Source organism: Elephas maximus, chromosome 5, assembly GCF_024166365.1.
Source record: "Elephas maximus indicus isolate mEleMax1 chromosome 5, mEleMax1 primary haplotype, whole genome shotgun sequence".
NCBI lineage: Eukaryota > Metazoa > Chordata > Mammalia > Proboscidea > Elephantidae > Elephas > Elephas maximus.
Genome location: NC_064823.1, coordinates 130,984,362 through 130,998,561, shown reverse-complemented (window position 1 = coordinate 130,998,561; position 14,200 = coordinate 130,984,362). Strand labels below are relative to the sequence as shown.

The 14,200-nt window shown below is 35.4% G+C and overlaps 1 protein-coding gene across 5 annotated transcripts in view; it reads left to right on the top strand.

The window, feature by feature from the left end:
* The window catches only part of PCDH7 (protocadherin 7), a 486,963-nt gene extending 475,331 nt beyond the window's left edge, over window positions 1–11,632 (top strand). For 3 of the 5 annotated variants that reach the window (XM_049886386.1, XM_049886384.1, XM_049886383.1), the window contains exon 3: window positions 6,304–11,632. In XM_049886386.1, coding sequence (XP_049742343.1) covers window positions 6,304–6,680 — 377 coding nt within the window. In that variant the 3' untranslated portion in view covers window positions 6,681–11,632. The remainder of the gene's footprint in view (window positions 1–6,303) is intronic. The other 2 variants (XM_049886393.1, XM_049886389.1) reach the window with 2 other exon arrangements.
* The last annotated feature ends 2,568 nt before the right edge of the window (window positions 11,633–14,200 follow it).

Sequence of the window (14,200 nt, the reverse complement as noted above, 5' to 3'; positions counted from 1 at the left end):
GTATATTAACAGGGAACTGCAAGAAATTGAGGCTGGATTCAGAAGAGGGCGTGAAACCAGGGATATCATTGCTGATGTCACATGGATCCTGGCTGAAAGCAGAGAACACCAGAAAGATGTTTACCTCTGTTTCATTAACTACGATAAGGCATTTGACTGTGTGGATCACAACAAATTATGGATAACATTGTGGAGAATGGGAATTCCAGAACACTTAATTTTGCTTATGAGGAATCTGTACATGGATCAAGAGGCAGTCGTTCAAACAGAACAAGGGGATACTACATGGTTAAAAGTCAGGAAAGGTGTGTGTCAGGGTTGTATCTTTTTACCATACCTATTCAATCTGTATGCTGAGCAAGTAATCTGAGAAGCTGGACTATATGAAGAAGAATGGGGCATCAGGATTGGAGGAATACTTATTAACAGTTATGCAGAGAACACAACCTTGCTTGCTGAAAGTAAAGAGGACTTGAAGCACTTACTGATGAAGATCAAAGACCACAGCCTTCACTATGGATTACACCTCAACATAAAGAAAACAAAAATCCTCACAACTGCATCAATAAGCAACATTATGATAAATGGAGAAAAGACTGAGGTTGTCAAGGATTTCATTTTACTTGGATCTACAATCAACACCCATGGAAGCAGCAGTCAAGAAATCAAAAGATGCATTGCATTGGGCAAATCAGATGCAAGAGATCTCTTGAAAGTGTTAAAAATCAAAGATGTCACCCTAAGGACTAAGATGCGCCTGACCCAAGCCATGGTGTTTTCAGTCACCTCATATGCATGTGAAAGCTTGGCAGTGAATAAGGAAGACCGAAGAAAAATTGATGCCTTTGAATTGTGGTGTTGATGAAAAATATTAAACATACCATGGACTGCTGAAAGAATGAAAAAATCTGCCTTGGAAGAAGTACAACCAGAATGCTTCTTGAAAGCAAGGATAGAGAGGCTGAGTCTCACACACATTGGACATGTTATCAGGAGGGATCAATCCCTGAAGAAGTATATCATGCTTCGTAAAGTAGAGGGTCAGAGAAAAAGAAGAAGACCCTCAACGAGATGGATTGACACAGTGGCTGCAACAATGGGCTCAAGCATAGCAACAATTGTGAGGATGGCACAGAACTGGATCACCATCGTTCTGTTGTACATAGGGTCACTATGAGTTGGAACCAATTCGATGGCACCTAACAACAAGTAAAAGACGCATATAACTTTAAGTGTCAGAGCTTTAAAAAAGTAAATACTAAGTGTAAATATTTTAATACTAAATGCAATATTTTCATGCCTTCTCTTAGTAAACGGAAATCCTTGTCTTAGCCTGAGTCAAAGGGCTAGAGTAGAGTGGGTGGCTAGGATTCTGGCAGAATGCATAAACTTGGCATACTTACAAGCGTTACTGGTGCAGAGCTATCTTCAAGAGTCTTACTAATTTTTACCGTGCTGTCCTTAATAGTGATGCCCCTAATGGCTTCTGAATTGTGTAGGAGAGCTTCTGGAAACATTAAATGCCTTGATAAATTTTTGCATTCCTTATTATTTCTAATGATTCTACAATATTGTCTGTCTGTCACTTCTTGTCAAGGTCATTGTAGCAGCATCTAGAATAATCTTCCCACCACCTACCCATCTACTGTGTCTCCTTTCAGAGAGAGAAGCTTACTCCTTAAATTCTTAAATGAGTACATAATTTCCCCTACATTAGGAATTTACAGTTTTAGGGAAATTGCACCATTCTTTTTCATTGAGTAGTGAAATTTGTGATTCATGGTGTCTGTTTCCTATGCTGGAGCCCTGGTGGCATAGTGGTTAAGAGCTCGGATGCTAATCTAAAGGTCGGCAGTTGGAATCCACCAGCTGCCCCTTGTAAGCCCTGTGGTGCAGTTCTACTCTGTCCTATAGGGTGCTATAAGTTGGAATTGACTCGATGGCAACGTATTTGGTTTGGTTTGTTTTATTTCTCATGCTGCTCAGACTTTTTTTTCCCCCTCTCTCTTTGGGGATTGCAGCTATTTCTTATGGCTTTGGGTAGCAGTAATTGTCCCTTAAATAACTCAGTCGTTAGGTGTTAAGAAAAGTAACATGGTTTAATGGGAAAAACACTAGGTCTTTGGCCCCAGTTCTTCCATAGCTTGGGCCCCCAAGTGCATCAGTTCTCCTTGTTAATTGGTTGAGGTGACAGAAAGAAAAGGGTGAAGTGTGAGGAAGTATTTTATATGTTATAAATTGTTGTAAAGTTATTTTCTACTACAATGATTTTAAACGTGTACTTCAGAGAGGGTAATTAACTTTGTGTCTAAGAACGAACTTTGGCTCTCCAAAAAGATACAGTGATTCTAGTAAATAGCGTAACTAGGTAAAAATGGAAAGCTTTGAAAGTGATGCTACAGCAAGAACAAAAGTGTGCAGTGTCATTTCTACTTATAAGGTTTGATGTGACTGAGTAGTGGAGGAAAGGACACAAAACCGAGAAAATCTCTAAGGAACTGACTTCATTATAGAAAATGCTGATAGAGGATACTACCATATTTTGATATAGAAAGCTTTATTTTTTTTTTTTTTACCCAATTATTAACTAATAAGATTTGGTGATTAGCTGTTTTTCATCTTCACTGAGATCAGAATTAAATAGTTTTTTTTTTTTTTAAACTAACTAAAGCATTAAAGAATGGACTTACATGTTAGAGAAAAACACCTTTCAGTGAAAAACTAAAATAAAATACTAGTTGTGGATTTTTAGTTGTGGAAGTTTTGTCTCTATAATCCAACATAGCTGTACATTTTAAGAGGTTATCTTAGAATTGAGGATAGCAAGACTTCATCCTACTTACTCTGGAAGTGTTATCAGGAGGGACTAATTTCTAAAGAAGGACGTCATGCTTGGTAAAGTATAGGGTCAGTAAATGAAACAGAGGAAGACCCTTAACGAGATGTACTGACATAGTGGTTGCAACAATGGGCTCAAAAAACATAGCAATAATCATGAGGACGTGTGATCCCGGGCAATGTTTTATTCTATTATATATTAGGTCACTATGAATCGGAACTGACTCGATGGCACCTAATAACAATAACATCTTTTCTGACAGGACTGTGTAACTTCTGTCACATAATTTTTGTTAACTAAGATTATGCCTAGCTTTTATGTTCTAAATATTTTATAATATATCACTTGCATAATTAAAATAAGAAAATATATGAACAGAAAAATACTATTCTGCTCATGCCTGCTGTTAATAAATTGCACCATAATACAAATTGCATTTGTTAATCATTGGCATTTCTTTTCAAGGCTCATTTGAGTCATCAAGATGGGAAGTTCGGATTGCCTGTGATGAATCTCTTATAGCCTTTCTTGATTATTTTTTAAATTTGATGACAAACACTGCAAGATGTCTCAGCCAATTAGGCTTGTCAAGTTCCACTGTAGTCCCTAATCAAGTGTTTGACATTGGAAATGACAGGGAATCCTTATTAAAAGTCATGCTTCTTGGATAGAGTTGTGGCAGCCTTCATGTGGATGATGGCAGAGAAAACAAACCATCTTTAGTTAAAAGCAATAAGTAGAAATCAATTTCTGCAGGAATGTACTAGACTATGACATTTAGATTGAGGCAAAGAATGACAGAGTATCTCACTGATGGTACATTGGGAATCCAGTCAGTATAAATATATCAAGTGTTTTATAATCTACCAGTAGTTCAAGGAGCCCTGGTGGCACAGTGGTTAAGTGCTTGGCTGCTAACCAAAAGGCCAGTGGTTCGAACGTAGCAGCTGCTCCAGGGGAGAACGAAGTGGCTGTTTGCTTCCACAAAAAGTGCAGCTTTGGAAACCCTGTGGGGCAGTTCTACTTAGTCCTGTAGGATCACTGTGAGGAGGAATTGACTCAACAGCCATGGGTTAAAGGGAGTTAATAGCAATTCTAGTGCATAAGTTAAACAAAGGCAAGAAGAGTGGCCAAACCATTAATATAGCTTTATAAGTGGTCTATAAATTTATTGTAAGCAAAGGGAAAACAAGGTGCAGTATATTTCAAACTATAAACACAAATTAATTCCTGAAAAGCAGCCATCTATGTAAATCATTGATTTTGTGGTAAACTGGCTGAGACACACTGTGTTAAGACAAAAAAACTTACAGAAAGAATCGTAGTCCATTTTGGGTCACTTCTGCAGTGGATTAAAAACAAATTCATAGACAGTCTTTCTTTTTTTCCTGTTTCTGTAGCTTTCTGATTATTGTCAATTCCTTGAGAAGCACTAGTATGAGAAAAAGAAAAATAAGTGTTTGAACTCGTCAATGGGGTGAAGGAAAAAATATTAAGTGAAAACTAGATCTGACCTTACACTCTGCATTTTTGTGAGGCTTTTTTCGGTTTAAAGCATTTAGAACAATTTCAAAAAACAAAACAGAGTATTCTAAGATAGAAAATATTTTCAAAGAACTCACAGTTTTTGCATTGAGAAAAATTTACACCAACTTGATTACAAAAACCATTAAAACTTTTGGTCAGTAGTTTTTTTTTTTTGCGTATAAAATATGAGTTAGAGAAACAGAGGGAATTTAGCTTAAGAAAATGAATGGGAAAGTGCTTTTTCTTTCGATGATAAAATTAAGAGTATCTGCCCACTTAGAAGTCAAATAACAGCATGTGCTACTGTAGTGAATAATTACCTTTGCACTCTCTCTTTGGGAAAGAGAAAAGTAATTTGAGATTTCCTGTGACGAATACTGCCACTTCCTTGTTGAACTCACAGCTCATGGCATAAAAATTCCAGGCCACAGTGATTCAAAAATGGATGGGCTGGCATAGTTAATATTTCAGCTATCCATCACTGAAGGGAAAAAGAAAAAGAAAAAAAAAAACATGGATTATTGTAGTGCCTTGGTTTAGGTTTGGTAGAGAAAAACTTATAAAATATTCGATGCAAATGATAGCCAAAGTAGGAATTTAATGTTAAATTGGAGGGGGCGTGATAAAGCAAAGGGTGTAATTTAAAAATATTGGAAATAAATAATCCCTTTTACTTTAAAGAAAAATGTACCCAGGATTATATAAATACAAATTTCATTGATTCCACTTATGAATTTGTTTGCAGAGGCCAAAAATTCAGTCTTTAAACCCCAAACCTTGTAATAAAATGATACAGTATGATACAGGTTGAAGTAGAGCTATATTATGTTCTTTTGTTTGGCTATAAAATAAACTATAAAATATATTAAATAATACCCTAAAGGTTGATCTCTTGAAATTTGTTGAGGTAGGAGAGGTTTTTCTCTCTCCCATTCTCTCTTAAACACAAAGCCTGAAAAAATATGTATATATTTTTTTAATGCTGAGCAAATACATAACCATTCTCCAACGACAGACACGATTTTACTTACATATACATTTAATTCTTAAGTGCCATGTTTAATTTTGATCCCTAAGAACTCTCTAGATATGATTTAGCACTTTGGAATGAAAAGACATTTCCCATTCCTCTGGGCAACACCATTAATTAGGACTACATGCTTTTTCATCAAAAAGTTAGGAACTTAACCATATTTACACATTTCATTTCACATAAAATCTCCATTCTTCAAACACATTGGCCAACGTATTTCTCTGTGAACACTCATAGCACACATAAGGTCATTTGACACGGGGGAGGTTATAGGGCTAGGATGGGATAAATGGTGATATTACTAGTATGCTCATACTCGAACATAATTTTAGTTTGTATTTGTACTTCTTACCACATTATATGCTATGAATTTAGGTTCTACTTTTCAGTCACTCTCATATCTTAGAATGTATTTTAAATATAAGGTTTTGCGTATTTGCATGCCATGAATAATGCATAAACCAGAAGGAATCAAATTGGCAAAAGTACACCATTTCTGGGATAATTTATAAATACATAAAATTATCTGTTTGGATTTAATAATTTTTTTATGGATGCAGAAAATATACACATATTAATATACATATATATTAATGTTCCTACTTGAGAATACCTGCATGGCCTTGTCCTGTAACAAATTCGTATATACCTGTCTCTTCTACACAATTAAATTTATCTTTTTGTCCAATCCTCTCTTCATACAACACTTAATGTTTTAGCAAAACCTTGTTTTTAATGTACATGGAATAAAAACTTTTCTATGGGATGATGAGCCAAAAAGTATTGGGTAAAGGGGAATGAGATGGTAAGGGAGATATATATCTTCTCCTTCAGTTTCATACAGATTAGGTACACCTGTTTAGAGAATATCCAACTCTAATGGCTTCTTCTCCTTGGGTTTCAGATTCAAGGCCTCTTCCAGATGTAGCCCTGACTGGGAAGTGTACCCGTGAGTGTGATGAATATGGCCACTCAGACTCCTGCTGGATGCCTGTCCGCACTTCTCCAGAGAGGAAGAAGAGCCAGCCCAAACTCTCCACTTTCATGCCTGTTGATGAACGAGGAAGTCAGGAAAAGCTGGCCAATGGCGAGGCCGCTGTGATGGGTGACCGCAACAGAAACCTCCTGAACAAAAAGTTGACCTCATCCTATGAGACCTTCAGTGCAGCTAGTTTCAGCAAAAATGAGGAAGCCAACCCTGAGGATATTCCCCTTACAAAAACAGGGGAATACAAGCCATCTCCTGTCAATACGCTCACTAGAAGAGAAGTTTACCTGTAGGCTATCAAGGAGCAACAGCAAAATTCTTTTCATGTATGAGAAGGAGAATAAAGGGGGTGGGGGGGAACCTTACAAAGCAAAACCGTTCAATCAAAAAGAGGGGGCTACCAAAGAGACAAAGCTTTGCCTGCCACTTCTGCCTCCAGATCAGGCCTTTAGTGATACTGTTAGCCTGATTATAATGTACAATGTAGAAACCATCCTTGTTACTTGCATGTCTAAACCCCTCAATGAATCCCAACACTCACTCTCCCTTTAACCTCCCTCCTCAAAAAAACAAAAACAAAAACAAAAAGATGGTTGCAAGTTTCTTTCATGGTAACAAGCCTGATTAGCAGAACACAACACACTTTCATTATCCTTAAGCTGAAGCATGATTTTAGTCACTTTGATTTTGTTCGATTGTCATCCGGCTGTTCAAAAATAACAGGTCAAGGAAAATATATTTCAGACTACCATCAGAACATGGTTTATCTCCATCAAAGGCAATCCTTCGAAAATGAGAGAGACCGTCTAAAAGGACAGCCCTTATAAAGGTGGACTCCATTAAGAAGCACTTTGGGAAGATCACAGCTTTACTATTCTAACTAAGAGAGATCAAAATAATACACAGTCGGAGATTGCATTTCCAAATTGGCATATGTTATTTTCAAGGCAGGAGAATCAACATACATTCTCTCGATAATCTCAATATGCACACAACTTTTTTCACATGTATCAATTAAACTACTTATGACTTATAAAAATTACATTTTTTTTTTTTCTGGAACAGGATCAATATTATCAACTAACTGGAATAATTGTGTCATGAAAAGGCCAAAGATCATATCGTGGATCAGGGAAATCATGAAGTAGATTTGATCTTGACATGGAAGTCCATTAAACAATAAAAACAGCTGCACACATGCACACCCAGAAACACTCAAACACTTGTTCATTTTATATAGTCTCCATATCAAGAAGACACACTTTTAAAATAGATTTTATTTGAAAGCTCAGAAAATGAAAAACTAATGAGACATATTTTTGGTACTATAATAATAGGCAATTAGAAGTTCAAGCTTAGTTTTGGGTAATATTATCAGGGAAGATTCCACTTTTTAAAATCATTGTATCTGTGGATAGTGAAGTAAGGAAAGAAAGATGCATTGGCTTGACAGTCTTATAAGTTAAGATCACTGTAATCATTTTAGAATCCAAGGTATGCTTGCTGGTCTTATTATCCACATTTCAAATTACCAATTCCGTTTTTACGTGTTCAATGAACTTTCATACAACATGAGTGCATTAATCTTGAATCCTGTGCAATATAGAACTATTCTGAGACTCACAATATTGAGACAAGGCAACACCATAATTGAATTTGTCACTAATGTGATTTAAATATTACTTAACATGTGTCTTAAAATAAATCCAGACTAAACATGGGAAAAATGAGTTGTGGGCATTGACATTTCTCACAGTATGCACATCTGAAAATTGGAAAACATGCAGTTGTTTCGGCGCAATAAAAAGAAACAGAATATGCAGATATTGAACCACTTGCTCTATAGAGGATGATTTGGGACTTTTTGAAATTGAACTGGGACATTCAGATGAAAGTGACGATCCTAGACAGAATAGGGAATAACAGGCAAAGAAAGCAAAAATTGCCATCACTGAATGTGTATAACGTGGTTAAGGTATAGCCTTGATGGCTCTCTAGCAAACTGTAGAAACAATATAGCTTTGGGTAGTTTCTCGCTTTGCAGAATTTCTTAGCTGATAAGATGAAGCAGCCTGGAATATAGGTCGATAATTCACTATAGGTCATCAAAATATGTATCTTTGAAAACCACTTCTCTTTTTGGTGGTATACTCTTTGGGGATCATTTTCTTATGCTCTTTCTTAAATGGAGTTTTCATTTTGATGTTAGTTTTTGTGTAATAGTTAGGATGAAAGAAGATATGTAATGGAAACAAAAACATTGAACTAAAATATCAATAATTGAACATGTTTATGTTTGATTATTATTTACACTATGGAAAGATGCAATTCTAGTACTTTGTTAGGAAACTGCATTAAAGCAGTTCTGTCTTGTATAATCTGTAAGTACTTATTAAGACAAAATACTGCTAAAGATATGAAATATATACATATTTTTCTTGCACGTTACAAAGGAAATAATTTCATAACGCAGATGTTCAACAAACTTTTTAATTCATTTTTTTTTTCTTCATGGGGCACTTGAAACCACTTGATAGCTCATTTCACTCTAAACCCTTCTGTTCCCTATAAAGCTAATAGAGGTCACGCTGGACCTTTGGATTGGTTGAATCACAGTCACACACCACATTCAAGACATCCATGCCATTATCATTTAACTTGTGAGCCTCCCTATAGAATTAAAATGGGTGTGAAAGAATAAAATTCAGTGTAGTGTAAGTATTCACAGTAATTTTAGTAGAATTAGTTATCATAACATGTATAATTAGCTACCATAACATGTTCAAGGACTTGAAACACTGATGAAGATGAAAGAATACAGCCTTCAGTATGGATTACACCTTAACATAAAGAAAACAAATCCTCACAACTGGACCAATATGCAACATCATGATAAGTGGAGAAAATATTGAAGTTGTCAAGGATTTCATTTTACTTAGATCCACAATCAATACCCATGGAAACAGCAATCAAGAAATCAAATAATATATTGCATTGGGCAAATCTGCTGCAAAAGACCTCTTTACAGTGTTAAAAAGCAAAGATGTCACCTTGAGGACTAAGGTGCACTTGACCTCCTGACCCAAGCCATGGTATTTGCAAACAGCTCATATGAATGGGGAAGCTGGACAATGAATAAGGAAGAATGAAGAAGAATTTATGCCTTTGAATTACGATGTTGACGAAGAATATCAAATTTACCATGGACTGCCAGAAGAACGAACAAGTCTGTCTTGGAGGAAGTACAGCAAGAATGCTCCTTAGAAGTGAGGATGGCAAGACTTTGTCTCCCATACTTTGGACATGTTATCAGGAGGGAACAGTCTTTTACCAAGGACATCATGCTTGGTAAAGTAGAAGGTCAGTGAAAAATAGGAAGATCCTCAACGAGATGGATTGACACAGTGGCTACAACAATGGGCTCAAACAGCAAAGACTGTGAGGATGGCACAGAACCAGGCAGTGTTTCGTTCTGTTATACATAGGGTCACTATGAATCCGAACCGACTTGATGGCACCTAACAACAACAACATGTTTATTATACAATGAGCTGGCATGACACAGAAATATATTTTGTGTTTGTATGACTTTTATTTTGAATAGGTTAAATCTGGTGCCACTCCATATATACAGTGCTTTTGAAAAAAAATAAAATAAAAAGATACAAAAAAAAAAAAATACAAATAAATGAGTGAATGCAAAATAAGCAACTGTGCCTTTTATACCTGTCGTTATGATAAAAAAAAAAACGGTTGTTGAGTTTGGACAATGAGGGGAAATGGGCTATTCCCAACTTTTTTGATCCTGTATATTTATCCATGTTTATTTTCTGAAAATAATAAATAATATATTAGAAATTTGCCTTCTTACAAACTCAGATAATGGACCAGTCTTAAATATTATTCATTTATAAAACACAAGTAAGATATTAAAACGGGCTGCTTAAATCTGACTGGGAGGCTAAAGCATTTATTGAAATAGTAACACAGAGAGATACTATCAGGGGTAAAATCCATCTATTTTGCAAGGTAAAATATTGATTTTAGAATTTTTATTCTTTATTTTTTGCTATTGTTTTTCTTTTAGCTGCTGTTTTATTTTGGTTGTACAGTATATAAACCATACTTGTTTTCTGTACACGAGAATCTCAAATGAACTTTGCATGCATTATACATTAGGACACATTTATAAATTAATGAGTAACTATATAAATTTATGTGTATTAAAATGTCTGTAGCTTCAGTCAAAATCTAACGCTCATTTTGAACCTCCAGATATCATTTCTGTATGGTTTCTGACTGGCTTGCTGCCTGAGTTTCAGAAAACAAGGGAGGCATTATTTTTATGGGAGGAGAAACTAAAATGGTACTAAAAGACTACTCTAGGAAGCTGTCTTGTAGGAAAAGAAAAGAAAACACACAGACCAGAAGAAACTGCCAAGAATCAGTCATCCTAAAAGAGTCATGAAGACCTAAATAGTTGTAGGTCTACCTGATCAGTGATAAACACGCATTATGTCCTTAAAAAAAAAAAAAAGAATGAAGAAGATCATGAATATAGTAAAGCGTGTTAGTTGTAACCAGGGCAGAGGTACATATATAACATCTGGAGGAAGGCAGCTTTTCTTTCAGCTAAAAAAAAAAACCTGGGGTTTACTTTCAAACAACTTTTCCTACATTTTAAAGCACTTGCATTCAGTGTGGTACGATCTGTTTGTAATGTTAATCATTGCCTATTGTTCTGCTACTTGGATGTTGATAGTGAAGCAGAGAACAATTTATCATCGTTTATTATGAGTCACTATGCACGCAACTATGCTAAACATGGCGAAATGTATTAAACACTCGTCCAACTATTTATGAAATACTTTACATAATTTAATTTGCTTTTGTACAGTTTTATGTAAATAAATTGCTTGTCATTTTTGTCTCTGCAAATTAAAATATAACATGGTCAAATGGTTTCACACTTGTAAGTGTACTTCTCTGTTGACAGGTAATTCAGTTTTGATTGGACGAGAAGTGAATGGATGCATGTACCACTTTGATTTAAAATGGTTTGATTCCTGCTAAATTAAGATAGAGCAAGAAAGATGATGCTGCGGCAATTGTTGATTCGGGGGCACTCTTACATAACTGTCACGTTACATTGCCTTTTAATGGACTAGAACTTGGATCCTTCAGTTTCATCAAAATAATTCTGGAGACAGTAACTTCGCTGGATTTTAAATCTTAGAGTATACAGTAAAAGGACTTCTCATCACTAATGTAATCTTTTCAGGAATAGCTAAAAAAATTTTCACATTTAAGATAAAATTATTTCTAGACTAAAATACATCTCTGTGCAAAGAAATGCTTATTTTTACTTCAGAGTAAAAAAAAAACAGTCAATGAGACATTTTTAAATAAATCACAAATATCATGTGAAATGAAGAGAAACTTTTGAAGCAAAATATAGAATTTTTACCTTAACACCTTTTTCTTTGGTTGGACTTTCTCAAAGTTTTTAATTTTAATTATTATCTTTCTAGTGTTATTGCTACTGATTTTCCGCTTTGTTATTAGATTGCACGCATAACTATAATAGTTATCTTTATTTGATTAAATTGGTATCTATGTAAGGCAATTTCTGTTCTCCGAATCCTCAATAATGAACTCCCAATTCAGAGACTTAACATGGAATAAAAACACTTTCTACATACACTGATAGGTGACATGGAGTTTTTAATTCCATCACACAACAGTACTGCTAAAAATTACCTATGTGGAAAAAAGACATTCTGAAGATCCTATGCCTTGAAGTTTCTCTCTCATGTTTTTCTGCATTATATGAAAATTAAGAATACTTCGTATAGGTTGCCAAATACTTTGACTCAAGTACATATTCGTAAAATGATTTTAAACGGCAGCTTCCTTTCTCTAAAGGAGAGATCAACAGTTAAGTATGGTAAAGAAAGGAGCCCTGGTTGCACAGTGGTTAAAGCCCTCGGCAATTAGAACCCACCAGCCAGCCGCTCCATGGGAGAAAGATGTGGCAGTTTGCTTCCGTAACGATTGTGGCCTTGGAAATCCTGTGGAACAGTTCTACTCTCTGTCCTCTAGGGTCTCTATGAATTGGAATCGACTTGGTGGCAACGGATTAGGTTTTGGGTTATGGTAAGGAAAATCTGCTCCAAATTGTAATTACATGAAGAAATGGCTTATCTATTCATTCTGGAGATCTGTTTTACTAATGGTGATAACCAAACATTATTACATAAACCAATGGTGCAGTCCATAAAAGAAAACCATTTCTTAATTAAACTTGCCATTCAACATGATATTTAGATTTGGCCAAACATATATTTCTTTTTATCCTGAAATTCCATCCTTTAGTGAAATTTTAAAAACAAAAGAAACTCTCAAACATGTAAAAATACCTGAAAAATACACATGAAGAAGGCCAACAAAAGCTTCATAGTACTGCTTCCAAGGTAGCCCCGGTAGCGCAGTGATTGAGCATTTGGCTGCTAACCAAAAGATTGGAAGTTTGAATCCACCAGCTACTCCTTGGAAACCCTATGGGGCAGTTCTACTCTGTCCTATAGGGTCACTACGAGTCAGAATTGACTTGATGGCAGCGGGTTTCTAAGGCTTAGATTTGACTGTTCTAGCATGTCTGAGCCATTGGAAGAGTTTCACTAGTCATTTAGAAACTTGATTTAGCATAATAATCTGTTCAAGACACTACCTTACATTTATAGCATGCGTGATGATTTACAAAGTATTTTTATTAGATTTAACTTATAAAATCTCCATAATACCTACTCTATAAGCAGTAGAAACTGTTAGGGGAGTTTTGTATGAAAGTTGATTTTACTTTCATTACATAGTCTCCGGTGGAATAAAAATTTGAATACAAAGTTCTACCAATATTAACATTTCCCCTCTACTAGCTTATGTACCAATCAAAACATTTTGCATGATTTAGCAGAGTGATAAGAAATTCTCATCTACCTGAATAAAATAGTCATTTAGTGAAGTGGGAATTTGGGGGACATTAACTATGCAGATTGGCAGGTAATTATCTTTACTTTGTACAATATATCCTGGCAGTTATTTTAGCATGTCTAGGATTTCTGACAGTAAATTATAAATTTTGAAAACATCACAACCTACTTTCATTCTGCTGAACACCCTTGGCCTGACGTGAAAGAAGTGAACGCTGGCCAGATAGTCATTCTAGGTTTGGTGATCTGAATTATCACAACCGTCAGTACAATCAACATGGATCATATAGTTGTACAATTTCCAAACTTACAACTTCCAAATTTGATTGGACAAGAAGTGAATGGATGCACGTACATGATTTCATGAAGAAATTCATTTATTGAACTTTTGCCTTGTCCCTTTCGTTCTTTTTACTCTTAACCTTTTTGTGTCCTTACCCTTTAGCCACACTTGGTCTAAGAAGTTATTTGCTCTGTGTTTTTCCTCTTTCAAAAGTGAACCTAGTTCACCCAGGAGCAATATTAGGGAGCTAACCAAGGACTAGAGAATTTGCGACCCAGTCAGCTTTATTGTAATGGAAATTTATAATATCACTATTTGAGCTCTTAGGAAGCCAAGGGAATAGAGGCTGAACTTACATTTATTTGCTTATTTTCTCTTATCTTTATCCCTATTCTAATACTTGTTTATAAACTGCATAGAGGATGGTGATTAACCAAGATAATATAAATTTTCTACGCTGCAGGGAGTAAAGAAAGGATATGAATGTAAAATGGGGAAAGCTGACATTTTATGCTACTCTTTAACCCCACTTTATTTATTT